The sequence below is a fragment of the Callithrix jacchus genome, chromosome 1, assembly GCF_049354715.1.
Source record: "Callithrix jacchus isolate 240 chromosome 1, calJac240_pri, whole genome shotgun sequence".
Taxonomy (NCBI): Eukaryota; Metazoa; Chordata; class Mammalia; order Primates; family Cebidae; genus Callithrix; species Callithrix jacchus.
In genome coordinates, this window is record NC_133502.1 from 185,695,636 (window position 1) to 185,722,636 (window position 27,001).

The window sequence follows — 27,001 nt, forward strand, 5'->3', positions numbered from 1 at the left end:
GTGGCTCACACCTGTAATCACAGCACTTTGGGAGGCCAAGGCGGGCAGATCACCTGAGGTCAGGAGTTTGAGATCAGCCAGACCAACATGGAGAAACCCCATCCCTACTAAAAATACGAAATCAGCCGGTGTGGTGGCGCATGCCTGTAATCCCACCTACTGGGGAGGCTGAGGCAGGACAAGTGCTTGAATCTGGGAGGTGGAGGTTGTGCTGAGCCGAGATCACCCCACTGCACTCCAGCCTGGGCAACAATCTCGAAACTCCATCTCAAAAAAAAGACAAAAACAAAAACAAAAACAAAAACAAGAAATATCAAGAAAAGTAAAACAAATTAAAGAATAATATCAAGCAATTCTCCTGCCTCAACCTCCCGAGTAGCTGGGACTACAGGCATGTACCACCACGCCTGGCTAATTTTTGTATTTTTAGTAGAGATAGGGTTTCACTATGTTGGCCTCGCTGGCCTTGAACTCCTGACCGCCACCACACCTAGCTTTAGCCACCGTGCCCGGCCGGCAAACGTTTTCAAAATCAAGACTGTGATGAAAACTCCTTTGCCCAAAATTTTGGTCCAAAACCTTCACTGCAATACCTATCAAGCAAATGAAGTTCCGCCATGTGGACAGGTCCTAGCTTTATCAGAGAAATAATTTGGATCCAGCTATCTCTTGTTGAGCAGTGAGCTTCTGATGCTATGTCATGGCTAGAGTTCCGAAGTAAAAGCAATTGGATGTGTCTGTGTGCGTGCATGTGTGTGTGCGTGCTTGTTTAAATATGTTTATGTATATGTACAGATATTATATGTTGCATCTAGCATGTTATCAGATTGGCCTACAAGTAAATGAATACTCATAAATTAAGTCCAAATACCTATTGACTTCACATGAATTTAGTAATCTTTGGTAAATATAATTTTTTTTTTTTATAGAGACAGGGTTTCACCATGTTGGTCAGGCTGCTCTTCGACCTCAGGTGATCTGCCTGCCTGAGGTTTTTTTTTTGAGACAGAGTCTTGCTCTGTCACCCAGGATGGAATGCAATGGCACCATTTCAGCTCACTGCTCTTGGGTTGCAACCTCTGCCTCTTGGGTTGAAACGATTCTCCTGCCTCAGCCTCCTGAGTACCTGGGATTACAGGCATGGGCCACCACATCGGCTAATCTTTTTTTTTTTTTGGTGTTTTTAATAGAGGCTTTTTCATGTTGGTCAGGCTGGTCTCCAACTCCTGACCTCAGGTGATCCACCCGCCTCAGCCTCCCAAAGTGCTGGGATTACAGGCGTGAACCACCGTGCCCAGACTATTTTCAAGATTATTTTGTCTATTTTTTTGGCATTTGTGTTTCCAAATGTACTTTAAAAATCATCTTGCCGATTTCCACAGAAAGCCTGCTGGATTGTGTTGAATCTGCAGATAAATTTGGGGAGCCCTGAAAACACTATCAAGTCTTTTAGGCAGTGAACCTGATATTTGATTTAAAAAATTTCTTGGTTGGTCGTGGTGGCTCACACCTGTAATCCTAGCACTCTAGGAGGCTGAGGCGGGCAGGTAACCTGAGGTCAGGAGTTTGAGACCAGCCTGCCCAACATGGTAAAACGCTGTCTCCACTCTGTCTCAAAAAAAAAATTTTTTTTTTTCCTAGCAATGTTCTATAGTCTTCATTGGAGAGATCTTTCATTACACATCTTTCATTAAATTTATTTTTAAGCATTTTATGTTTTGCCATGCCATTTTGTGCTATTTAAAAGGTTTTATTTTCTGAATGTTGACAGGATATAGAATCACAATTGATTTTTGTGCGTTGACTTTGCGACCTTCACGTGTTCGTCTTAGTAAAGTGACTGGTATGCAGCTCATGCCTCTCTTCTCTGGCAAAGGAGGGGCCCCAGATCTCAAGCCTGGCCTCGGGTGGGGAGAGCCTTGGTTGGACCTGGCGTTGTGTGTCTGCAACCCTCTGAGGCTGGGTTTCCAGTTCGTGGGCTCAGGGCCAGGAGAGGGGACGGACTACCATGGAACATGGGGCCCATGCAGGGGACACAAGAGCTGGCCTGTGCCACAGCCTGGGATTCTAGGAGGGTGTCCTTATAACTCAGTTCCTTTATGGAGGAGGATGCGTGTGCCAACTGAAAAACCACCCATGAAAATGACCCTGCGTTTTGTGGCGCACCAGCCAGATTTTACTAGTTAAAAAAACAAAACAAACAAACAAACAAACAAAAACCAACAAATAAAAAGGCCTACACTTCGCAGAAGTTGCGGAAACTCGTAACTACACGGACAAATCTCAAGAGATTTGAGTTGGCCGAGTTTCAGAGGCAGGACAAAAGAAGGCCGGGCCTCCTGATCCCTTCGGAGAAAGCTCTGGAACAGCAGTGGCGAATGCTCAGTGACAGAAGCCAGGTCGGTGGTGATCCCGGGCAGGGGAATTGACTGGGGTGTGCACGAGAGAACTTTCTGGGTTTAATAATATCTTTTTTTTTTTTTTTTTTGAGATGGAGTTTTCGCTGTTGTTACCCAGACTGGAGTGCAATGGCACGATCTTGGCTCACCGCAACCTCCGCCTCCTGGGTTCAAGCAATTCTCCTGCCTCAGCCTTCCGAGTAGCTGGGACTACAGGCGTGCACCACTGTGCCCAGCTAATTTTTGTATTTTTAGTAGAGACGGGGGTTTCACCTTGTTGACCAGGATGGTCTCGATCTTTTGACCTCCCGCCTCGGCCTCCCAAAGTGTTGGGATTATAGGCGTGAGCCACCGCGCCCGGCCAATAATATATTTTATATTATTTTGATTGCGGTGTGGGTTACATGTCTGTAAACACGTACCGGGACTTCACGGCTGAGTCTTACTGCATGTGAATTACACCACTATAAAGTTGATTTTTGAGAACGCGAATGATAAACCTAACAATTTTCGTTCCGTCTGGAGTAAAATGACAGGAAAGAGCCCTTAAGGAGATCCGTGGGGGGGACCTGAGAAGGCGCACTTTATTGACGAAGTAACCTTGGGAGTTCAAAGAGCTGGGTTACTTATTACTTTCCTCAAGATAAGGGCCCTCGCATGACCTCGGAGGACCCGGGACCCGGGATCCCACGGAGGCCAAGGCTGATCCCCGCCCTTCCGCGCTTGCTGCGTTACACGGAGCAGGACGCTGCCCGCCGTACTTCCTGTGCCATTACGTCAGAAAATTTAATTTCCTAGTGGGCACATAGGCTCGTCGGACATCGTACTGTTCAGCTAATCTAAAAAACAATGTTTGTTTTTAACTGAACGGTGTTTGCCACACTCATCACTGCACAAACTGTGAGCGCATGGCTTGGGAATTTTGGCAGCAAGTTCATGTGACAACACGGCCAGGATGTTAAGGCCACCGAGGGAGGCACAGCCTATCGCCCACCCGGCCCCCACCCCCCAAACCGCTAGTCCTTCTTCCTCCATGGCTCCATTTTTAGCGGGCACATTTCGCAGATGAAAGACTACATTTCCCAGCCACTCTTGCACTGAGGTGGGGCGTATGACTACGTTTTAGCCAATGGGGTGTGAGCAGTTGTGGCAACACAGCTCCTGGGAGGCATCCTTGAAGGGGAGGCCCCGCCTCCCCTCGGCGGGCCGGAGCGCGGCCACCATCCCTCCCCTCTGCGGGCTGGAATGCAGACTTGATGGCTGGATCTGGGCTGCTATTTTGAGCCATGGGAACTAAAAGCCGGTCCAGGAACTCTGAGCCCTGGGTCATCTACTCCAGCTTCACTGGGCTGAGAAATAGACTGTGTCTTGTTGACACCGCTCCTGTTTCAGTTTTGTCATTCTCTTTGGAAAGTTTGTGGGATGCTCTGGGCTTCATTCCTTTGAGGGTTCTTGTCCGCGGGGCCAGCAGATGGCTCTGGGGACCTAGTGAGGAGGCTCACAGCCCTGCAGAGTCTTATCCATTAACACACATACCGGGTGTAGGGAGGAGTTCTGCCCTTGCCACTTCCGTGGGAGGAGGGCGGTGGGGAAGCCAGGACGGTCCTGCAGTTCCAGCGTGGCCTCCTCTGCTGAGGCTCCCGGCGGTCCTGACAGATGGGGCCGGGTCCTGCTACCACCTGAAGCGTGACATGTGGCGGCCACCTCCCCGGGGTCCTGCTGAACATCTACTCTTTCAGGCCCCAGGGCCTCCCCTTCCTTTCGGACCGCGAGGAGAACAGCACACCATTGCCAGCCGCTTGTTGACGGCTGTGAAGGGGTCCCTTCTCCAGAGGGGGGTCCTTCTGGGGCTGCTGAAGCCAAGAGTCACTAAGGGCACCTGCCGCCTCCTCTGCCCCAGGGCGCCTCTGACCTCGCGGCTGCCCGCAGCCCTCCAACCCGCCCCGCGCCCGAGCCAGTACCACACGAGCCTTGTGCGTCCCGGCCCCGCCGTCAGCCCCGGCGCCCGCCCTGCCTGCCGACCTCCCTGGGGCGGAGGACTCGGGGCCCGCGGGGGTCGGCGCAGGGCGGAAGGCGGGAACGCCGCGGCCGGAGGCGCAGTGAGGGCGGCGGCCACAGGGCGGCAGCACCACCGCTGCTGCTCCGACCCCTGCGCCTGGGTGAGATCGGTGGGAGCCCCGGGCGCGCCTCCTCAGCCCCTTAGCTGCCGCGCAGGTCCCCGCGGGCCGGGCCGGGCCGGGCGGGGCCTCCGGCGAGGTCCTTGCTGCGTCGGGGCCGCCTCCCCACCCGCCGGGCGCACTGGAGCCCCACGCGCGGCGGCGTCTGGTGGGCGGGGCGGGGTCCCTGGAATGAGCCGCGCATCCCGGGCGCGACCCGAGCGCTGGGGCGAGTGGGTGCGCGGCACTGCGGGCTGGGAGCGCCCCTCGACTCGGCCCTCGCCCCTCGCGGCCCCGGCGCTTTCCGGGTGCGCCCGCGCCCCGCCCCCACCGTCCCCGCCCTGTGCGCGGGGGCCCAGAGTGGCCCGGCCGGCGTTGAATGCAGAGATGGGGCTTTGTGAGCGGCCGTCCCCCGCGCGCGCCCCCCGCGGCCCTCCCTCTCCCCCCGCGCGCCCCCCGCGGCCCGGCCCCTCCCCCGTGCGTACCCCGCAGCCCGGCCCCTCCCCCCGCACCCCGGGCCCGGCCCCCGCCCTCATTAGCATAGCAGCTGCTCGCCGAGCCGGACGGCGCGGAGGAGAGGGCAGAGGCCTCGGGAATGAATGGGGGCCGGGGCTTTGGAGGCGAGAGAAGAAAGACCGACAGACGGACGCGCGGAGAACGGTCGGAAGGACGGCCCCGCAGAAGAATGCGCCGGACGGGCTTGGGGGGCTTCCCGCGGGGGGCGGGGCGGCTCCGGGCGATGGAGCCGGAGTGTGCGGGGTTGGGCCCAGGGACCCGGCGCCCCGAGGGTTTGCACCGGAGGAAGGAGCAGTTGCAGAGGTTCCAAGACGGGCCACGGTCCCCTCCCGTGGCCTGCGCCCTCGCATCCCGGCCTGGGGTTCTTTCCCCAGCTGTCCCCGGCGCGGGCCTCCTTTCCCGTTCTTCAAGGCCCTGGTGGACGCTGCCTTCTCCCCGCGGGCCAAGCGAGCTTCAGGAGCATCTGCCTTCCGGAGGTCAGAGGCTTTTGCGCCGGGTGTTCCCGCGTCCACGCCCCCTCTGTCCCGACCTGTGCGGAGGCAGCTTCTTCCCGCTCTCCCCCGCACCCCGGCTTCTAAGTCCTGCCCGCCCTCTGGCCTGCTCCCACGCCTGCTGGCTTTAGACATCACTCTTTCTAGCTGACCATCTTCCCGCATTTCCTGGTCTTTCCGTGGCGTCGGTTCCAACGTAAGCGCTTCCTGCCTTCAGCCCGGGTCAGATCAGAGACAGACAGTTGGACGGGAGCCCAGCAGTCCTGACGGGGTATGTGGGGCAGGCCCTGACCTTGCTGGAACTGTCTCCTTTCTCTCAGGGGTTCCCAGGGACACAGACCCCACCTGCCAGCCCCTCCACCCTGGCTCTCCTCCGTGCCTCTCAGCTGGACCCCTCCCCTGGCCTCCAACGCACACCTGCAGATCCAGGAGGCCGGAGCCCCCGGTGTAGGCTGGGCCACCCAGGCCTTCTTTCTTACCCTAGCCACAAAGGGCCTGCCTGGGGTGGGGGATTGGGGACTCCCCAGTAACTCTGCCATAGGCCAGCACCCACCATAGCTGCTACTACCCACACCACCCTGCTGCAGTAAGTGATTTGCTGAGCGCAGAGCCCCTGGAAGAAGTGGGCACAGGCCGGTGAACTCGGGAGGGAAATGGGCATGAGACACACAGCAGCTTTCACCTGCCCACATCCAGAGACCAGGGACTTCCTCCTCTTTGCCCATACCCCAGAGCTGCCCCGTCCCCTGCGCAGGGGCATACATGTGCCCACTCGGTGGCCAGCCTCCCCTCCACTGAGCTGCCCGTTCTTGCAATGTGCTGCCCAGGGCTCCCGGACGAGGACAAGCCCGGCTGTGCTCAGTGCCCCCAGACCTCTCTCCTGGGCTCTGGACACCTGGACCCTCCCAGCTGAGATTTCATTCATAGATCTGACCCCAAGAGGTGGGGTCAATCCGGGTTTTACAGTGTGTGTCTGCCTGCCCCCCTCCCTGCCCACTCAGGCTATGCCAGGCAAGGAAGCTCAGCGACCCTGGCCATGGCCATCTGGGCTGGTCAGTGCACACAGCGGCACCTGGGGAGGAAGCAGATGCCCCCCAAGGCTCCACCCTCCCAGCCCTCCTCTCAGCTTCCCACCGGGCTGCCTGGCCAGGCTTCCTTTTGTTCCTGCTGGAGAGAAAAGCAGCACAAGGCCTTTCTCAGTCAAATGTATCTTTCAGAAGAGAGAATTTATGAGAGTACCTTTCCAGGATCCTGTGCCTGGGAGGCCCCCGGTGCCAGGCCACGCCTCTCCACGGTGGGATAACTTCCCAGATATTGCAGGGGTAGCAACTGGCTGGGACCCCACCCACCTGCAGGCTAGTGCCAAGAACATATGTTACCTTGGTTTTAATCAGACCTGGGGGGGGGGAAGGGTGGCGTGGTCCAGCATACCCCTGGGCCGCCCTGGTGATGCCCAGGCCTGCCCTCATTCTCTGGATACCCCAATTGTGTCAAGGTTCTGTGGCCACTCTCCTTTCCAGCGGCTGGGCACCCCCGAGCTGGCCTAGGGCAAGACTTCCCAGAGCCTGCTTCAAGGAGCTGGCCCGTCTCCTGGGCCAATTCCACAGGGTAGGAAATGCATAAGCAACGGAAAATGGGCCTGGGTAAACCACGGGTAAACAGGGAGGCAGATGCAGAGCAGGCACACGGAGGTGGGGTCTGTGGCAGGGGCCAAAACTCTGCAGGACAGTTAGGGAAGCAGATAGCCCGGACCTCCGAATGCACGAAAAGTGGTTACCTTGGAATTCCGGGGCTTTGCTGTTGTCCAAGTTCTCTGCTGGCTGCTCTTGCTGGGGGCATTGTCTCAGGAGTGGCCAAGAGTATGCTCCTTTAGGTCAGGTGCTGGCAACAGTCACCCTGCTCTGCTCTCTCCTCTTGCCAATGTGGGTGCTCAGCCCGACACTCAGGTCTACCTCAGGGTCCGTGCTCTTCAGGGTGCAGGACTCCAGGCCTGTGTGGGCTTCCAGAGCTCCTGAGGCCTCCAGGGGACTTTCTGCTTGTTAGGAGTGAGCAGCTACGGTATTTCCCCCCAGTTTAGGAGATATCCCTTCTGTGCAGCAGGTACCCTCCAGCATGACCCTCTGGGGGTCAGGGTGGGCAGGGCTTCAGGCCCAACTCTCCCCTCTTGGGGGGGTGGAGGTCTCAGCGGCTCTGCTGGGGAAGAGAGGAGAGGCTGACACCAATTCTGGGCACTCTGGAGGAGCTGGGTCCTCAGGAGTCCTGTGTGTGGCCAGGCTGGGTTTGTCGGTTGCGTGGGGCTGGGAGCCAGCTGACTAGGCTCTGTCTTCAGGCTAATACAAGCCAAGCACTGTGCAGACGACACCCACAAACTGTTGCAGCCTGACCCTCATCCCCAAAGAGGATGTTCCGCCATTTGTGCCAAAGCCAAGAAGGACCAACAAACTTTTTCTTTAATATAAAAAGATCAATGAAAAATTTATTTATAAATTTTTCACGCTGGGCTACAAGTCAATATCGTACAGTCAGGAATGTGCTGCACAGACTTTATCCAGTTAGAAGTGATCATCCCGTGACCCACACAGCTTCGATATAAGCCTAGAAAGTCTTAACATTAATTAACATAATTAAAAAGGTATTTGCTTCTAGAAAAAATATACAGAAGAACTCCTTGTGGAGTAATCTGTGCCTCCATTTCAATGTCTGCTTGTTTCACTGACATTATCAATATATTCTTCTCACACAGTTTTATAAAAAGCCACAGAGGGCCGCCCGAATAGGACCAGCCACACACAAAGGGCCTCCACCCACCTGTGTCCTCAAGTGCTCCCCATTTCTGCACGAAGGGTCAGCAGCCCTTCCATGAAGGGGAAACCTCATTTAAATTTGAATAATTCAGCCTCCCTTTTATTTCTCAGGATCAAAACAACAAGGGGTGTGGAGCTGCATAGAAAATTAGAGCCACAGAAACCAGGAAGGGCGCCTTTCAGGAGAACCTCCCGGCCCCAGGTCTGGACGCAGCCCCTCCCCCACGACAGGATTTCGGATTCTAATGGAGTCCTCGAAGCTCTGGGAGGCTGAAAAGGGGCAAAACGGTCCTTCAGTTCACTCAGCCATTAGCACAAGAGATTCACAGTCTTATAGGTATTTTATAAAAATATAAATATGGGTACACTCTGTTGCCTTCACAACGCTGGATACATCGCCCTTTAAAATTGGGTTTATAACCAAGATTAAAAAAATACACCTAAAACTTGGCTTAAAATATGTTAATATTTTATATTGTCATAAATGTTATGACATTTAATTGTGGCAAATCCATTTACTTTTTTAAAATGTGCAACCGTTAACTATGATAGAACGCACTAGAAAAGGCAAGGAACGTCCCCTTAAGCCCTTGCCCGCCCCCGTGTCCCCGCCACCCTCCAGAGCCAGCGAGCTTCCAGGATCCCGGGAAACTGCAAAACAGGCCAGTTTGGGGGGTGGTGGCCTCATCCAGGAGGGGCGGGGGAGAGAGGCCCTGGGGCTTCCCAAACTCACGATTTGAGGGAGAAGGAGGGAGGGGGAACAGAACAGGGTGGGGGGTAGACCTGGGGAGAAGGGAAGGGGGAGAGAGGGGAGAGCCTCCGGGAGATGGGAGGGTGGGGGGTGGGGGCGTGAGGGGCAGCACGGGAACACCATCAGGCTGGGCGGCATTTTCAGTGCAACCAAGAAATGGGAGACTCAAGTTTTTAAAGACTAGAAAAAAATGCATCACTCCCCCATGACCATGCACAGTATTTTCCAAACAAAAACCAGGCGCACAAACTTCACCCACAAATGTACACACACAAGATAAATAGTTGCGAACATCCAGAGCAACGGAGCGTGTCCTCGGCCGCGCGTGAGTCGCCGACGGCGGACCTGGCGGCTGCTCCTCTGCGCCGGGCGGGTCCTGCAGGCGGCGGCGGGGCGCTCCGAGTCCGCTTCGCCCCCGCCGCCCGCCTTTCACCTTCGGGACAACACGTTTTGCGCGGAGGATCCGGTATCTCGGGATTCCCAACTTGCTGGTTGCGAGACTCAAATTTCAAAAGGGGCTGGAGTCCGCGCCCCGCCCCCACCCGCTCGGCGGCCGGGGGCCGTGGGAAGCTGCTGCGGCCGGGCCGGGCCCGGCACGGCCGCAGGGAGGCGCTCGGCGGCGGGGCTGCCCGACCCCGGGACCGGCCGGACGCACGCGCCGCATTCGCCGTGGCCGCGGCCTCCTGGCGGGGCCTCGACCCGGGCGCACACCGAGGTAGTTGGCGGGAAGGTACAGCAGAGACGACGCGGGCGGGGCGGGGCCGGGCCGGGGTCGCGGCGGCATCACCGGCGGCTGGCCGCGTACTTGGCCTTGGTGATGAGATAGAGCACGATGTCCTGGTGGCCGCCGAACGCCGCGATGTGCAGCGCGCTCCAGCCGTCGCGGTTGGCCAGGCGGATGTCGGCGCCGAACTTGACCAGCAGCTTCACCAGCTCCAGGTTGCCGTCGATGACCGACTGGTGCAGCGCGGTCTGGCCCTCCGGCCCGAAGGAGTTCACGTTGAACTCGCAGCTGGTCATGTTCTGCAGCAGCGACTGCAGCTCCTGCGTGTTGCCCTTGCGCACCGCCTCCTGGAAGATGCGCTGGGTCTGCGGCGCGGAGCAGGTGGACAGCTCGGCCTGGCTCATGTTGCCTCCGGGCGCGGGCCGCGGACCAGGCCGGGGCTCAGCGCGGGCGGCGGCTGCGGCGCGGGCCCCCGGCTGGCTCGGGGCGCGCCTCGGCGCATGGAGGGCGCGGCGTCCCCGGGCCCCGCACGCCGCCTCTGGGCGCTCCGGGAGCTCGGGGCCGGGGGTCGCCGCCGCGGGGACCCTGCCGCATCCAGTCGCGCCCGAGTGGGCGACGGGGGAGCGCGCTCGGCTCGCGGGGGCCGGGCCCGGCCGGGGACTGCGACGTCGCGCGGTCCCGGTGCCTGTTCGGTTTGGTTGCGGCTCCCACGCAGTTCCCAGGCGCCTCCCCACGCGCCGCAGCTCTCACCAACCTCCCGCGCCGGGGCGCCTTTTACCTTCTTTATATTTGCATAACAATGGAAGCCCATGACGCGCGCGCCGTCGGCCCCGGGATTGGGCCGCGCCCACGTGGGGGCGGAGCGTGGGCGGTGCCGGGCGTGGGGGCTGGGGGCGGGCCCCGGCGGCGGCGCGCTTCGCGGCAGGGGGCGCTGGTCGCCGGCCTTGCCCGGGCGGGGGAGGCCAGGTGGCCGCCGGGGGGGTGGGGTCCAGCTCTGTCGCCGCCGCGATCCGCGCGCCTCCGGGCTCTCCGCGTCTCTCCGAGGTCGTCCCGCCCCTTCTCCCTCCGGCCACCCGGGGAATTCCAAGCTCCCTGCGCCTGCAGACCCAGGCCTTGTCCAGGACTCGAGCGCGACCGCCAGGTGGCCCCGAGGGCGGCCTCTCCCGGGTGGGGCGTTTGTGGGCATCTCAGACCATGGCGAGGGAAAGACCTCTCTGAGCGGAGAGGCGGGCGGCGACAGCGGCCAGCCGGGCCTCCGGGCTCACTGTCCACGCGGGTGGCATCTCCAGGAAGGGCCCTGACATAGGGCCCTCAGCCACGCAGGTCCTTTCCGCGTGTGGGCAGCCTGATGGCAGCCGGCTCAGCTTGTGTTTGCTGCAGCCGCACTGATGCGAGGGGTCCCCCCGCGGCTTCCATTGCCTGCAGGTCGAGGGGGACCTGCTGTCCTCTCGGGAGGAAGGGGGACGGGGGAGGGGGGGACAGCTGCCTGCCTCGCTCTGCTGCCCACCTACCAGCAGGAGGGACACAGGGGTCCTGCCCAGGTGAGCAGGGCGAGGTGCGGCGCCGGGGCTGTCTGAATTCTGAAACGACTGGCTTCCAAACCGTAAAACCCAGTTTTATTGCCCACTCTAACAATTGACCGGGAGGCGCTAGCAGGGGGAGGCACAGCGCATTTTCTCATTAGGGTTTTACAGTTTACAGCTCGCTGTGGTCGCTGGAAATTAAGGAGGAGTGATTCTCAGGCGCGGAGCAGGAGGCCGGGCAGGCTGGGGCTTGAATTCCTTCTGAAGCCAGGCCGGGAATTCCGCGCAAGCAACTCTGAGCTGGGGCTGGGGAGACCCCCCCCCCCCACCAGGCCTTGTCTGGGGATGCTCGGCCCGCCCACCAGCCACAGGGCTCCTGTGGTGTCTGCTCCGTGCCCCCACGTCTAACTCCTCATAGGACTGTGTCCCCACCCCATGCTGTGCCCACACTGCCGGGAAAAACCGGGCAGGTCCCCTCCGGGACCGACCCTGTCTGACTGGAGCAGGGCTGTGCGCCCTGGGGTCCTCCTGGTGGCCTGCGAACCTCTGTCCCTCGAGGGTCTTCCTGGGGCCGTGGTCTCACTGGTTCTGTTCAGGCCTCTCCCCTGGGGCTCAATGCTTCTCCCAGCAGCTCTTAGGGGGCCACGGAGGGTGCTCCCCAGTGTGCAGGTGGGGACACAGTGGAGTGCTGGAGCAGGCCTCCAGCAGAACAGAGACGGGCACTGTGGAGCCAACCCAGGGCAGGGACTGCGTTGCCCAGACTGCCATGCCATGCACCTTTGGCCTCTAAAGCAGGGGGAGCCACTGGGCTGCCTGCACTCCCTGGTGCTGGGTGCATCTCTGGACCTCGGACCAGGGCTGGGTGTGCAGGTGCTCCAACCTGGGCATTAGTGTGTTTTGTGCATCTGCCCAGGGCCCAGCCAGGCTAGACTGGCAAGAGGCAGAGGGCATGGCTGGGGGCTGGGCGGTGCCCTTGGCTCTCAGGGCCACAGGCCCTCCCCTGAAAGGTGGGTGGTTTGCAAACAGGCCGAGGCCCAGGTGGGCTTAAGCCGGCTCTGCTGTGGGCCAGGAGCAGGGCCTGGGAGAAAGTCCCGTCGACATCCCTGGCGGCGCCAAACAAAGGGGCCCTGTGTGAGCTTGGTGTGGGAACTCGGGCCCCGCCACGGGCGTGAAATTGGTGGCGGCCCCTGGTGAGGGCCGGGCGGCTCGGGCGCCCTGGCAGGGACAGTGTGGCTGGTGGGGCGACCCTGTGCAGCGGTGGCAGTCTACCCCCTGCCCTGGGTTTGCCAGGGTCCGGAGCGGGGTCAGGTAGAGGTGGCTGGACCTGGCCTGCCATGTGGCTGTGGCCCAAGGCCTGTGCCCAGGTTCATGTATGGGGTTCAGTGTCTTGCCACCCCACACTGCCCATGGGGAGAAAGCTGAGGGGTGCTGGTTCTCGCTCCTCCACCATGCACAGTGGCTCCAAGCTCTCCTGGCCACACCCAGGGCCCTGAAGCTGCTCCATCAGGATGGGAAGGGGGGAGGGGCCAGGGGCAAAGGCTCCAATACAGCACTTCCCGAATGATTGCCAAGGGGCCTCCAAAAGGTGGACATCTGTTCCAAATGCTGGGGCCTGGGGGGCACCTCCAGCCACCCTGTACTCGTGCCGAGGACCCCCTGGTGTTTGCTGGTGTTGCTTGGGCTGTCAATACGTAAACAGGCAAGGAGCCTTCTGCTGTCTGGAGCCCCTGCCCTGGGACCCCAACAGGCTCAGACCCTACTGTGCAGCTGGGCCCCATCCTTCCTCCCTGCCTGTCCTGAGGCTGCTGGCCTGGGGGCGCCCTGCCTGTAACCCACCCACCCTCAGAAGGCAATGGTGGGGCCCCTTCTCCCTGCAGGCACCTCCTTCCTTCCCTTTCCTGGAGCTTAAAATCAGTGAGCCACATGGGGAGGGAGGTCAGTGCAGGGCGGCTGGCCCGCCTGGGAGGGCCTAGGGAGGACAGGACAGAAGGGGCAGCTGGCCAGAGCTGGGCCGAGGCCTGCGGCCACCTTAAAGGCACTAAGCAGGGAGGGAGGGTGGCGGGCAGTGGGGGCGGGGCTTCCAGCTAATTCATTAAAATGTGTCGGGAGCGTGGGAAAGAGGAGAGTGTTTCTTCCCAGCAGCCCAGACACCTGGTAGAAGGGCTGAGAGGATCGAGATCAAATAACAAACACTCAGCCGGGCCAGCGCAGGCCGCAGCAGAGGAAGGACGCCCGGGCAGGAACTGCTGCAGACAATCCCTGAGACCATGTCTCCTGCCCACCACGATGGCCGCTCAGGGCATGGCCTGGCACCAGCAGCCACAGCCGCCCAGTCAGCCTGGAGTCTATCCCCTAGCCCAGGAAGCAGCCTGATGGGTGCTGACCCCTAGAGCCCCAGGCTTGCTTCTAGCATGTGGACCCGCGTGGCAACTGGGCAGACAGCCTTCCCCCCCACTAGAGCCTGGGCCTGAGATGGACGCCACAGAGCCAGGCCAAGCCTGTGCTAGGCAGTGAGGGACGTGTGGAGGGCAGCACAGCCACGGTGGAAAGTGGGGGCAGGCGGAGGCAGAGCCGGCCAGGATGGACGGAGGACGTGTGGTCTCCGTCTTCCTGCAGCCTCTGCTCCACTCTGCCTCCCTCTGCTGTGGGCCCGCAGTAGCTCTCAGGCCTGGGCTGGGAACCATGCATGTCTCCAGGATGAGGCTGGGCTGGGCGAGGGTGGGTGCCCTCAGCCACTCCGTCCTAACCCCGCCAGGCAGGAGTGTGGCCAGGGGCTGCTTCCCAGGACAGGGTGAGGAGCTGGGGTCCCCCTCCTGGAAGCAGCACCACAGTCCCAGAGGCCCTGACCCTCTCCTGGGATCCCGCTCTGCTCACCCTGACACCCCTACCTGACTTAGGCTCAGGCCCCCCAGCTGCCCAGCAGGTCAAGGGGGCAGGTCAAGACTGGACAATTGGCTCTGACACAGGCCAGGCTCTTCCCGTCTCAGCCTCACCCGCCCCATCTGTGAAATGACACCCCGGCTGGGGGCTAAGGGGCTGGGCTGCAGTCCCTAGGGGTGCCCAGGGGCAGTGGCCAGCGCTGGTGTGGTTGGGGCCCACAGGGAGGCCCCTGCTGGGCCAGTCCAGGGATGCCCAAGGCCTTTGCACCAGAGTGAGCCTGCTCCTCACTCTGCTTCTCCCCAGCCCCCAGGCCCCTGCAGCCAAGGCTTCCGCCCGGGCTCCTCAGCCAAATCCGACTTGATTTCCGCTCCAGGCAGGAAGCAGAGGAACGGGATGTGGGTGAGGGGAGGGGGCACATTCCTGGGACGGCCCCTCCCCAGGCTCCTCCTCCTCTCTCACCTCGGGGACCCGCTGCCCTCCCTACCTGGCACAGCACCCTCAGGTCCTCAGGGTGGGCAGCAGTGGTCGCCTGGGCTTTGTCCTCCTCCAAGCCAGGGGCAGCAGCTGCTACGTCCAGGCAGCTGTGAGGACAGAGACGCCTGTGCCCATGTGTACAAAGTCCTGGCCGTGGCCGGCTGCCCAGGTGCCTCCAGTGGGACTGTGGCCGATGCTCTCCCGGTGGGACCACACAGCCCTGACGGGGGTGATGGAGAAACTCCACGGAGACCATACAGCCTGATGGGGGTGACCACACAGCCCTGATGGGGGGGTGAGGGAGAGACCCTTCAGGTCCCACTCAGCTCAGGGTCCCAGCATCCTGACCATCTGGAAACCCTCATCTTCCCCCAACAGCTGCTGGGGCTGGGACCTGCCCTGGTGTTTCCGGCACTTGCTGGCACAAGGAGGAGCCCACGAGGGGCTTGTGGGGCGAGCACGAAACGTATGAGCAAGTCTACGGCCATGGGCCCAGCATTCGGCACTTTCCAGGTTTACTGCCCTGCTGTCCTCAGAAAAAGCTGCTGGCTGGGCTGGGGGCTGGGCTCAGCTCACAGGGGCCCGGGGCGCTCTCCAGGATGTCTCGGAAGTGGGTGGCAACACGACCCAGGTGGGAGCCATCCCAGAAGACCTTCCCACAGCGCGTGCAACAGTAGAAGTGCCACAGCCCCAGTGTCCTCAGCACGCCTGCTGGGACCCTGGCCAGCTGCAGCCGGGTGCCGTTGGCCAGCATGTCTGGCGTCTCTGCACACAGGTCAGCCGCCTGCAGCCAGCGGCAGGGGCGGTCATGGGTGCAGCCCCCAGGGGCTTCCTCTGGGGCTGGACCTGGACAGAAAGAACGGGACTCCTTGAGCCCTCAGCCTTCGGGCATGGCTCCCAGTGTGCTCCTGGGGTGGCCCAGTTGGTGGGCCCACACACACTCTCCAGCAGCAGCTCCTCCTGCTCCCCATTTGCTGACTGTGCCCCTCCACCTCCTCTGTACCCACTTCTCTCATCCAGGGGCCCCACCCCTCACCTTGTGGGCCCTAGGGCACACAAAAGCCTCACAGAGTCCCCAGGAGTCCCCTCTGCCCAGCCAGGACCCAAGCAGCCGCGTCCTTGGTGAGCAGTCCTAGGGCTCACCTGGCTCCTGACTCTCCTGGCTCTGGGTGGACTTGTCACCTGTCAATCAAGGATGAGAACTGGTCCAGGACCTCCTAGGGATGGGGCTTGGCGGCCACCGGTCACCTCATGGAGTGCAGCCTCTCACTGCACCCTCCCAGCCTTCGAAGACGGGTAGAGGGCAGGGGGCCAAGAAACCCCAGTGCCGGCCTGGTCCCCTCCCTTGGGAACTCACACCTCAGGAAGGTCTTAGGGCTCAAAGGTCCCTGGGAAACATGTTCCAGGCATGAGATCGGCTGATTAGGGCTCTTGGGGGCCTGAGAACCGGTGGGCGGGGGCGGGGGCAGCCTATTTGTGGTGATGAGCAGATAAGCCCACTGCCAGGGAGCGAATTTCGAAACCAGCCAGCACAAGGGCGGGGTGGCGGGCAGGGCCCAGGGCCTGCCAGGCTCAGGGTCTGTGGGAGACCCTGGGAAGTGGGTTGCACTGGCCCTGGGAGGCCCCCAGCCCCCACTGACAGCCCCAGGCAGGCAGGGCTGGTAGCCACCCAGAGGTCACTGCAGGGCCAAGGGCACCACTGGCAGGAGGTGGGAGAAGTGTCCGCCCTGCTCCTGTTGACCCTGGTCATTTGCTCAGCAAGCATTTCTCTACAGATGGCTATGGATCAGCTGCAGCCGGGGATGAATGCATGAGGCCCCCACCCCAGCCCCAGCCCCTCCTGGAAGCTCAGGAGGCCATGACCCTCATCTGGCCTCCCAGCCTCACCCTTCTGTGTCTGGCCCCAGCTCTTATCCCACAGCCCGTGACACCCATCAGCCGATCTGGGTGCTGCCCACCACCCTAGGGTAGGGTGTGTGCTGTCATGTCCTGGGGCTGTGGCCTCAATGTGCTTTTTCTAGTGGGGGTGGGCGTGGGGTGGGGGGGACCTGAGGTTACCAGCTGCCTCCGGCCTCGCCCTCTGGGCTTGCTCTGCTGGCCACCCTGGGTGATACTCACTCCCTGTCCTCCCACCCTGACCTTGGACTGACCCCTTTCTATCCACCTCCATCCCTTTAGCCCCCATGCCGGCCCCTCCTGAGGGGAGCAGAAGCAGCATCCTCCACTCCTGAGGGTGGGGGCAACCGTTCTGTCAGGGGTAGGGGGGCACATACTTCCCGTGAAGATCTGAAGCTGCAAAGTCTTTGGGTGGCCTGCACCCACCACAGGGGGAGAAAGAAGCCCTCTTCGTAGTTCCACAGGCAGGAAAACTGAGGCTAGGACCATCCCTGGGAGGGTGGACATCTGGTGTCAGCTAGTGATGTGTGTATGTGTAGGTGCAAATGTGTGTGTACATGTGTGTGTGAAGACGTGTGTGCAGGTGTAGGTTCATGTGTGTGCATGCAGATGTGTGTGCATGTGTGTACAGGTGTAGATGCACATGTGTATATGCAAATTGTGTGCATGTGTGTGCAGGTGTGCATATGTGTACACATGAAGGTGTAGGATCACGTGTGGTGTAAGTTCCCATGTGTGCAGATGTAGGTGCACGTGTGTGCATGCAGGCATGTGTGCACATGTGCTCAGGTGTAGGTGCATGTGTGTATGCAGATTGTGTGCATGTGTGCAGGTGTACATATGTGTGCACATGCAGGTGTCCATGCATGTGTGTAGGTGCATATGTGTGTGGTGGTTGTGTGCACGTGTGTGTGCGCCGGTGCATGTGTACATATGCCGATGGTGGACCTGTGTGCATGTGCACTGCGTGCCTGGGCCCAGCAGAGAGAGGGAGGTGCACACCACTCCAGAGGGATGCCCAGGGCGCCAGTGTCCTGGTCTCCTGCCACACACAAGGGCACAGAGGCCATCTGGGCTCCTGACCCTGGCCGTGAGCGCTTTGTGTTGTCTCCTGGCTGCCACCCTGATCTGAGGAGACTCGGTACTGGGCAGGCCAGGACCCCTCCCATCCCAGGCCCCACAGACCCAGTGCCTGGCCCTGACACACTCACCGGAGGTCCTGGGGCCCTCCTGGTGGCCGCTGAGCCTCATGAGCTGCTTCATCGTGTCCCTGGACACCTTCAGGTACTGGTCACAGTTACAGGCCTGGGGACCAGAGAGGATGCTGAGGCCCAGCGGGGCTTCTGTGCTGGCTCCTCGAAGCTCTGGGTTTCGTCAGGGGGTTTCACGAGACAGATAATGGGTCCCCTCCTGTCCCCACCCATAGTTCTGTGGGGTTTAGGCCTCGCTACCTCCTGGAAGCCCTCCCTGACTGTGCTGGCTTCTCATGGGCCCTAGGCAGCCTGTTCTGTTTTTTGAGAGTGTGTGGGACTTTCTGCCCAGATGCCCTCCCCAGTTCCAGAGCCCTTGAGGGCAGAACCAGGTTTGGGTCCCCTCCAGGCCACTTCAGCTTGGGTGTTGGACACACATCAGACCCACAGTTGCCCTAGCCCCAACCCGCCCACTTCCACGTCCACATTTCCCCGTGATGCCTATGCCCGCCACTGTCCTGGAGCTGGCATGCCCTGAAAGTGGAGAGGGCTGGGAGCAAAACCACTTTGTGCCTCGTCCAGGGCACGCAATGGGCTCACGTGCTGGGGGAGTGGCTGCTTTATTTTTTTGAGATGGGGTCTTGCTGTCACCCAGGCTGGAGTGTAGTGGCACAATCACAGCTCACTGCAGCCTGAAACCTCAGGGCTCAAATGATCCTCCCACCTCAGCCTCCTGAGTAGCTGGGACTACAGGTGCACACCACCATATGCAGCTAGTTTTTGTATTTTTTGTAGAGATGAGGTCTCACTCTGCTGCCCAAGCTGGTCTTGAACTCCTGGGCTCAAGTAATCTCTGCAACTGGGTTTCCCAAAGTGCTGGGATTCTAGGTGTGTGCCACGCCCAGCCCCTTTGGGTGGTTTCTGAGTGTGACCAACCTGCCAGCCTTGCTGGGGTGGGGCGGGGAGGCTGGGACCAGCTTACACCCCAGCATCCTGACTTGGAGGGGGGTGCGCAGCTCTCCTAGCAGTCACTTCCTGGACAAAGAGACGGGTCTGATCCTGAGGCTCCCTGGGCAAAGCCAGGAGGGGGCTGGGTACCCACTGAGAGCCAGGTCCCAGGCAGGCACCCGCAGGTCCTGCAGAGGTGTGGCCTTCCTGTCACAGCCCTTCTGATGTCAGCACACCCTGGGGAGGAGGTGGGGCTCCCAGGCCGCCTGTGCAGGAAACAGGAAAGCAGAGACCAAGATCATGGTCACATGGTGATTCCAGGCCCCCGCCCCATGTAGGGGCTTTGGGCGAGCCCCCGAAGTGTCTGGGATGACTTGGCTGCTGCAGGCAGGTGGCCTCAAGGCCCCTGGAGCCTTGGGGTGTGGCCGGCCATGTTGGGGGCACGGGCCCTGTCCCACGGGCTTTCTTCCCATGGGCCTTTCGACAATAGGACACTATCTGTCCCCAGCACTGCAGCCCCCACCAGTTGAAGGCCTGGGGCTGGGAGCGGTGGACAGGTGCAGCTCTTCTGCTAGGAGGCTCAGGCCGGGCTGGGGAGGCAGGAACTCCCTTCCTCTTCCCCCAGCTCCTATCTGTCCCACCAGGAAGCTCCTGTGCTGTGATGGCAGGTCCTGTGCCTCGGCCTCAGAAGATCCAGGGGGCTTCCTGGGGCAAGTGCACAGGTGGAGAGCGCTGGCAGCAGGTGTGGCTAGGAAGGGCTGAGAGCAAGCAGGTGGCCCACCGTCCACAGAGCGCCCTCTCTGCTGTGCAGGCCACGTGTGCAGTGCCAGTGGGCATGGGAGGGACTGCAAGGCTGCAGGAGGAGGCACTCCTTACGCCCCTACGTCCTCCACATGGGGTACGGGGCCTTCCCAGGACCCAGGCCAGGTGCACACGCCTGGGCGGGGCCAGCCAGCTCGTGCTGAGTCACTGGGTGCCATCTGGGAGGGCCTGGCCCCACCCTCGGGAACCACCAGGGCTGGTTTTCCCACGGCTGATGCCCGCTGTGGGCCTTGCTGTCACCCACAAGGCTCCGGGAGGCCCTGCCTTGGCAAGGGCTGGAAAAGCCGGTTCTGGGCCCGCTTGCTGTGCCCGCCCTTGGGCCTGGGTTCCCCAGCCACAAGGGGCCTGGCACCAGGGTCTCCCTGTCCATCTCCTGGCCACTCCAGGGCCTGCAGCCCTTGCCCGACCTACTGCTCTGGGCGGGTGGCAGCCCCAGGGTGAGGGGGGCTGTGGCTTGCCCTCGTGAGTGGTGCTGGTGGCCTAGTGCATGCCAGGCCTTCCAGAAGGTGATAGTCCACCTGAGGCTTTCTGCCTAATACCCTAAGACCCATCCCTAGCACTCGGGGGGTGAGAGCCTCTGCCCTCTCATTTTGAGGAAAAGGGGCTTCAGAGGGCTTGCTCAGCCACAGGGTACTTGGCAGGCCAGGAACCCATGCCAGGTCCTCATGCTGCCTCCCTCCCTCATGTGGGATGCACAGGCACGCACTCCAGGGTGTCATCAGGTCTGGGCAGAGACAAGTGGGGCCTGAGGGGGACTCTCAGCAGAGGTCAAGGCTGCGGGCCCACAGCAGCACAGCAGGTTGCTTGGGCACCTCCACCCCACCCCCTCCAGCGTGAGAGCCTGAGGGCAGGCAGCCTCTGCACCCAGGGGTCCCTGAGGGCCTGGGAGAGCCCAGATGAGTTGGGGGCAGGATGGGATGGGAAAGCTCCCAGCTGCCTGCCCAGAATCCCCTGTGCACCTGGTTCCCACGCTCCTTAGCCACTGGATGCCAACACTGTGGCCCTGATGCAGGACACTTCCGCCCGAGACCTCGTGGGCAGGGCCCTGAACCCATGGGTGTGTAGCTGCCTCCTGGGGGCCAGGCCACCAGCCAGGCTGTCCCGGGATGTTGGTGTCCATGGACCCAGAGCCAGGTGGGTCTGAGTTGCTTCCAACCCTCCACGGCCCTCTCTTCTCCAGGCCCAAGGAGGAGTAAGGGCCAGAGCTGGCTAGCCGTAGCGGGAGGTGCACCCAGGACCAAGGCAGAGGCCAAGATGTGTTAGGGGTGGGGTGGGCAGCAAGCTAGGAGGGCGTGAGGGGTCTGTTCTCAGGGTGTTGGCTGGTCTCTTGTAGGAGCAGAGCTCCCTTCCCAGGCTCCCAGCCTGACAGGCCACTGCCTGCTGCCCTGCGCCCCAGGACACGGGTTCCTTACATGCTCTGGCCCTGACAGGTCCCAGGGCCCACAAGTGGGCCCAATTCCCAGCCCACCACCAAGAGAGTGACCACAGCTGAAGGAGCCAGAGCTGGGCCACAGACAGTGGCTCCAGCAGTGTCTGTGTGCCTACCTGTCCTGGTGCCCACCCATCCTGATGCCCACCTGATGTGTCTGCCTGTCCTGGTGCCTGCCTGATGTGGTGCCTGCCTGTCCTGGTGCCCACCTGACCTATTGCCCACCTGTCCTGGTGCCCACTTATGGGCATGGGTCATGCCTCTGCCCCAGTCTTCAGTCCTGCAGGGGCACCTGCCTGTGCATCCCAAGCAATAGGTGCTGGTGCATAGGTGTGGTAAGGGAGGAGTGGACGCTCCCAGGCATACAGGACACACAGCCCCTACGCCCAACAGCCCTAGCTCTCACATACCCCCGAGGCCTTGGGCTTGACAAGTGAGGGGCTTTAGGGAAAGGGGAGGGCGAGCTGTGAGCCCTGGGACCTGCTAGGGCCAGAGCCCATGGCGAATCTGTGTGGTGGGTACAAGGCAGCGGGCAGCGGGCTATCGTGCTGGGGGCCTGGGAAGTGAGCCTTGCTCCTATAAGAGGCTGGGTCAGGTGTCTCCTGGGCTGGGCTGGGCGGAGGTGACCTGAGCCTCCTTCCTGCCTGCCGGCCACCCCCACAACACCCGCAGCCCCTGTTCTCCTGGCCCAGGAGCTCAGATCCAATAACCAGGCTTCGAATGAGCCCAGATCCCTTGGGTGATCTGGCCTGAGGGCTTTCTGCTCAGTACCCAAGTCCAGCTAGACACTGATCCCCTGAGAAGGTGGGGTGAGGGTGGCAGAGGCCTGAAGGGCCTCTTTGGGGCCTCCTGCTTCTGAGCAGAGAGCAAGCTTGTTGCATCCTCAGACTGGGCGTTTCTGCGCTCCTCCAGCTGGGCCCCATGGTGGGTGTGGGAGGTGGGGTCCGTCGCCAGGGCCCTGGCCTGGGTGGAACCCCCGCAGGAGATGCCAACCTGGGATTTCCAACCCTGCAGGTGGGTCTAGGAATCATGGCCTGAGGCCCACCAGGAAGGGAGATGGGGTGGTCTGCAGGGGCACAGTCCAGAGTCACAGGACATTTCATTCATTTAGAGCAAACTGGGAAAATGGCAGAGCATGAAAGAGCAAAAGAAAATCAGTCTCTCGCTGTCCGGCTACCTGCCACATGGAAGGGCTCCCAGCACCCTTTGCCCCCGCACGGCAAGGCTGTGTGCCGAGAGGCTCACAGCGGGAACGGGGTGCTGGGGATGGGTATTGCACATTTGGTCCCTGGCAAGCCCCTGGGCTGGTCCCAAGGCCCCCAGGCCAGCCCGTGCTCTCTGACCTCCCCCAGAGCTGCCCACCAGATGGTGGGCCTGGGGTGTGGGCTTGACACCTCGTTGGACAGGGCTGGCCGGCGGCCCAGGAAGAGGCATTCAGGCGCCAACCTGCCTGTCGTGGCCTGGGTCTGGCCCACACCTCAGCTTCCCACGCTGTCCCCAGAGCTCCTTGGAGCCCTGGGCTGCCCGCCCAAAGGTGACCCAACACTGTCCCCTGCCATGGCGCTGTGAACCTCCTCAGAGAGAAGGGAGCTGCCAGAGTTTGCCCCAAGAACCTGCCCAGCCTTGGCACTGATTTTCCACTGGAGACAGGGCTGGGGTGGGTGAAAGGCCGAGCCCCAGGGCCCTGGGGAGGTGTGGAGCTGGGCATAGTGGCCGTCTTTGGGGAAGGTTTTAAAACTGAGTCTATGCAAGCTGGTAGCCACCCCCCAGTGACCCCCCACCTAATGCTCCCGTCTGGAGCCTGTGACTGAGGATGGCAGACCCGGAGAGGCCTCGACCGTGCCCCCTTGCCCCCTACCCCCCCGCCCGGGGTCCTGAAGGGCAGTTCCCACGAGGCCCAGCCCCTCCCCCACCCCACCACTGCCCGTCCCCTTTGTGTGGTCAGGACAATGTCTCCACAGACAGCATGGGGGTTGGGCCTTGGGCAGGGTCCGCATCCAGAGGGTCCCTGGGGGTTGGGACAACTGGGCCCACAGCCCGCACCCCAGAGCCCCCAAAAGCCAGAGCCCTGAGTATGGGAGAGGAGTGACAGCGACTTGAGTCTTGGGAAGCCTCGTCTGGGCACACTCTCTAGTAAGCACCAGGGACAGGGCCATCTGCGTGGGGTGGGTGTCCGGGTGTGAACACAAAGGCGTGTGACTGCCTGCATCAGGGCCTCCCCGTCCTGCAGCTGCCTCACAACGTGCTGCCCGGAGCCAATGGCCCTGCCTGGACCACCGGGCTGAACCCAGTGCTTGCTTAGTGGGGTGGGGGCTGGCGCCTGGCAGTGGGGTCTGCCCTCCTTGGCCCAGCACCCGTCTGCACAGGTCACCCCAGACCAGTGGGGGCCCAGCCTTTCCCTGGGCACCTCGCAACTGGGCTTTCAGGTCTGGACCACGAAGGAAGGCAGCCCCACCCTCTGCCCGCTGGCCTTGGTGTCCAGGCCTGGGCCTTAGCTGCCTGTGCCCAGCTCCTGGCCTGTACCCCCACTGCCCAAGAGGCCACACATGTGGGCCTGTCCCACTGGCAGCTCTGAAGCCTGTGGCCTCAGACCCTGGCGCCCGGCACCCCTCAGGGTGTGACCCCTGTTCCAGCACACTTGGGGACCCGGGCTGGCCCTGTCCAGGAGGGCTGGGGGTGAGCCGCAGGGCCTGGGCAGGAGGCGAGGCCCTCTCACCGGGTCTCCCACCCACACGGGCTGGTCAGCCCCCAGCGGGGGAGGGGACAGCAGAACACAAAGCCCTGAGAGTGAATTGCGGATAAAGCTCGGAGCACATGTTTATACGACAAAATGATCATTTTCTGAAATTCACCTCAGCAAGAGTGTAAGTGTGTCAGATCCCGGACCTGCCTGAGGGTCGGGAGCCCCAGACCCTGCTCCCCGCCCAGACCCGGGCGCTCCCACCTGCCCTGTGTCAAACCAAATACAAGCCAGGCCACTCAGGTTGCCTCCAGGGGCTCCGGGGCGCCCCCGAACCTTCCCCATCCCGGGGGGCGGAGGGCAGCTCCCCCTGCCCCTCGCCGTGCCCCCCTCGTTTCAGACTCCCAAGGAGACTCCCCCTTCTCCCCCTCCCCCGGGTCTCCCGGTCCCGGGCTTTCCCTCTCCCCCTCGCCCCCCAGCTCTCGTCCCCTCCCCCCTCGCCCCCCAGCTCTCGTCCTCTCTCCCGGCCCCCCCCAGAAGCGGCGGGGCGCGGGGCGCGGCGCGCTGGCTTTCCCAGACGGGGGAGGGGCGGCGGCCGTGAGAACCCGCCGGGCCGGACCGCGTGGGAAACTGGGAGGAGGGGCGGCGGAGGGCGGGGCGCGCCTGGGAACGGCCCCCGCCCCCGCGGCCGGCCTTTGAAACGGCCACTCAGGGCGCCCGGCGGAGATTCAAAAGCAAACGGCCGCCCGCCCGCGGCCTTCCCGCGCCCGCCCGGGAACCCCGCCCTTCCGTTCAGGGTCGCAGGGGTCGGGGGACCGAGACCCCTCCTTCCCAGGGGCCGCGGGGTCGCTGGGGGACCCGGCCCCCCACTCACAGAGGGGGATGAGCCCGCGTGCCCCGGGCGTCCTCATCTCAACCAATGCGGCCGGCCCCGCAGCAGGTGGCAAGCCCTGAACCCGCCCCAAGCGGCCCTGGGCCGACGCACACAGCCCCGAGGCCTTTCCACAGTGCCAGGGAGACGGACCGAGTACTCCCCCCAGGAGCGGCGAAGGGCCCCCATCGGCTGGGGGACTTCATGGAGGAAGCGACATCCAAGCGGGGGACTGGCCGGCCAGGGGGAGAGGAAGGCTGCTCTGGGCTGCAGAGGACTGGGGACAGGAGCGGGGCAGGTGGACAGGGCAGCCTTTCTCCTCACCAGTGCCCAGGGCTGGGCAGAGTCACCGGGGTCTGACTCTAAGAAGAGGCCGCCTGGGAGCCGCATGGGCTGCTGGAGCCTGGGAGCCACGCCCCACACAGGGGCCTCGGTGTGGGGCCTGCTTGGATGGAAGGGGAGTGGCCCGATGGGGGAGGGGCATATTGTGGGCTCTTGAGTTGGGGAGCTGGGCAGGGCAGGGACCCTTTCCTCTCCCCACCTCAGCAAACCCATGTCATGAGGTGCAGGGGCATGAGCGCGGCTCTCCTGCTCAGGCTGACCAGGTGACCCAGGTCATTCTCTGATCGTGGCTGGCCTGGAGGAGTGTGGAAGCGAAGGGTTAGGAGACCTCAGTGCACCTGCCGCAGCTGTCAGCCCACCTGGGCCTCTCCGGTAGGTGGGTGAAACGTAGCTGCCGGACACAGACCCCACTTCGTCACTCCAAGGAACTCCCCAGAACTCCCCTCCTTGAACCTGGCCATGGCCTGTCCCTCCCCCTGCACCCCTGATCCCCCGAGGCCAGCTTGCCCACCCCATCCATCCTGGCTGAGCCAAGTGGGGCTGCAGGAGCCAGGCCCTGGGGACACCTGAGGAGGGCTGCATGGCCCTCAGACTCTGCCTGGGTTCCCCGAAGTCAGTGATGGGGTACCCTAGCCCCCTCCCCCCAGCTCCAGGGAAATGCCTGGGCCCACCCCTGGAGACCTGATTGGCACTTGGGGCCACCGTCCTTGCTGACCCCTCAACCTTCGGAGGGTAAGTCCTCCTAGGCTGGGTCTCAGAGGCCAGTGCTCCTGCATTCCATCTCTTCCGGCTCAGCACAGGGGAGGCACCTTGCAGCCAGTCTGAGGCCTGGTCTTCCAGTCTTGCCATGGAGGTGTGGAGCAGGGGAAGGAAGGCCCTGGTTCCCTGCAGTCCAGCAGGGTCCCCAGACAGTTTCGGGTACTGATGGGCCTCTGCTTGCTGCCCACGTGGCCAGCTCAGCCCTGCCCAGGCTCATGCACATCCCACTGCCCACTGACCTTGGAAGCGGCTGCCCTGGCCCAGACACGCAGCCATGCTTGCTCAGAAGCCTCCCAGCCCCACTGTCCAGGGCCCAGGTCAAGCTGTCCTGCTTGGGGCTGGAGTCACTGCAGCTGTGGTTGTCCAGGCCACCCAATGTCCACCCACACCCCACGTGTTTGTACATTCCCAAGGACGCTGCTGCTCCTCCTGAGGCCCCAGTGCAGGGAAGCCCTCCACTCACCCAGGCCACCTGCAGGGGCTCGGCTTAGGGGGATGCTGGCGTGGGCGGGGGACGGAGGGCTCCACATGGCCTCACCGCTCACCCAGGACATGGGGGATGCTTTCCATGTCATGGGAGGGTCGGGGCATGTGGGGCAGGCCAGGTGCCGTGGTTTTCCCATGGATGGGCATCTGATGGCAGCTGTAAAGGTTGTAGGGCAGCTGCCACCAGGGCCCAGGAATGCCCGGATCCTTCCTCAAGTGATCAGCTGGGATCTGGGTCACCAGGAGCCTGTAGCCCCCAGGCCAGTGGGTCCAGGTCCTCCATGCCCAGGGGCCATCTGGTGGGAACCTAGGATGGGCTCTGGCTGAAACACAGCTGGAGGGTCCCCAGCCCAGAAGGCTGTGGGGCAGTGGTGTGAGTGGCCTTCTGGAGGGACCAGCTGGGCCCCTGGCTGACCACCCTCCTGTCAGCCCTGGGGGCTGCACTAAGCTTCCTGAGGTGCCATCCCCTTCTCTTTGTCCCTAGCCTGGGGGTCATGCTAGACCCCCGGCTGCTGAAGCAGGAGCCAGGCCCTGGGGCCACCTGAGGAGGGGCTGCATGGCCCTCTGGCCATCAGCCCTACAGTTCCATGCCCTGGCTGGAGTGCCCATCTTCCTCCTGACACCCTGGGAGCAGTGAAAGGAGGTCCTGCACCCTGCGTGCCTGTGTGACATGGGGGTGCTGGTGTGGGAATGGAGTCTGGGCTGAGGGGGACAGAGGCTGGGAGAGGTGGGGTCTGTGGCCCCTGCACCTCTTCCTGACTCTCCCTCTGCCCATCAGCTAAGCACAGAAAATGTGAGAGTCTCCAAGCCTGGGCCCCCTGGCTGCGTCTTGGGTCTGGGCTCTGAAGCCCCTGTCCATG

The 27,001-nt window shown here is 62.1% G+C and overlaps 3 protein-coding genes across 30 annotated transcripts in view; 1 reads left to right on the forward strand and 2 right to left on the reverse strand.

Moving 5' to 3' along the window:
* Window positions 1-3,056: 3,056 nt before the first annotated feature.
* Window positions 3,057-8,214, forward strand: LOC108593737 (uncharacterized). The gene is made up of 5 exons (XM_078346274.1): window positions 3,057-3,156; window positions 4,056-5,547; window positions 5,780-5,833; window positions 6,564-7,170; window positions 7,892-8,214. Exons 1-4 carry the CDS (start codon window positions 3,057-3,059, stop codon window positions 6,793-6,795), a joined length of 1,878 nt encoding a protein of 625 aa, XP_078202400.1. The 3' UTR covers window positions 6,796-7,170; window positions 7,892-8,214.
* A 1,537-nt stretch (window positions 8,215-9,751) lies between these two features.
* Window positions 9,752-10,589, reverse strand: NRARP (NOTCH regulated ankyrin repeat protein). The gene has a single exon (XM_078333019.1). The coding sequence runs from the start codon at window positions 10,243-10,245 to the stop codon at window positions 9,901-9,903; it is 345 nt and encodes a 114-aa protein (XP_078189145.1). The 5' UTR covers window positions 10,246-10,589; the 3' UTR covers window positions 9,752-9,900.
* Window positions 10,590-11,435: 846 nt separating this feature from the next.
* EXD3 (exonuclease 3'-5' domain containing 3) overlaps window positions 11,436-27,001 on the reverse strand; it is a 102,133-nt gene continuing 86,567 nt past the window's right edge. For 17 of the 28 annotated variants that reach the window (XM_078332880.1, XM_078332862.1, XM_078332900.1 and 14 more), the window contains 4 exons: window positions 17,826-17,919; window positions 16,992-17,105; window positions 15,862-15,900; window positions 11,436-15,564 (listed from right to left, as the gene is read on the reverse strand). In XM_078332880.1, coding sequence (XP_078189006.1) covers window positions 15,251-15,564; window positions 15,862-15,900; window positions 16,992-17,105; window positions 17,826-17,919 — 561 coding nt within the window. In that variant the 3' untranslated portion in view covers window positions 11,436-15,250. Of the gene's footprint in view, window positions 15,565-15,861; window positions 15,901-16,991; window positions 17,106-17,825; window positions 17,920-18,740; window positions 19,019-27,001 lie in introns of all 28 variants that reach the window. The other 11 variants (XM_054244810.2, XM_078332867.1, XM_078332902.1 and 8 more) reach the window with 5 other exon arrangements.

What these genes read in the sequence shown, in the direction of transcription:
- LOC108593737 (XM_078346274.1), top strand. Translation starts at nt 3,057, where the DNA reads ATGACCTCGGAGGACCCGGGACCCGGGATCCCACGGAGGCCAAGGCTG. An exon ending in GGAGCAGGACGCTGCCCGCC is followed by an intron (nt 3,157 to 4,055) that starts GTACTTCCTGTG and finishes CGGTCCTGACAG; the next exon opens with ATGGGGCCGGGTCCTGCTAC. An exon ending in GGAGCATCTGCCTTCCGGAG is followed by an intron (nt 5,548 to 5,779) that starts GTCAGAGGCTTT and finishes TCCTGCCTTCAG; the next exon opens with CCCGGGTCAGATCAGAGACA.
- NRARP (XM_078333019.1), bottom strand. Translation starts at nt 10,245, where the DNA reads ATGAGCCAGGCCGAGCTGTCCACCTGCTCCGCGCCGCAGACCCAGCGC.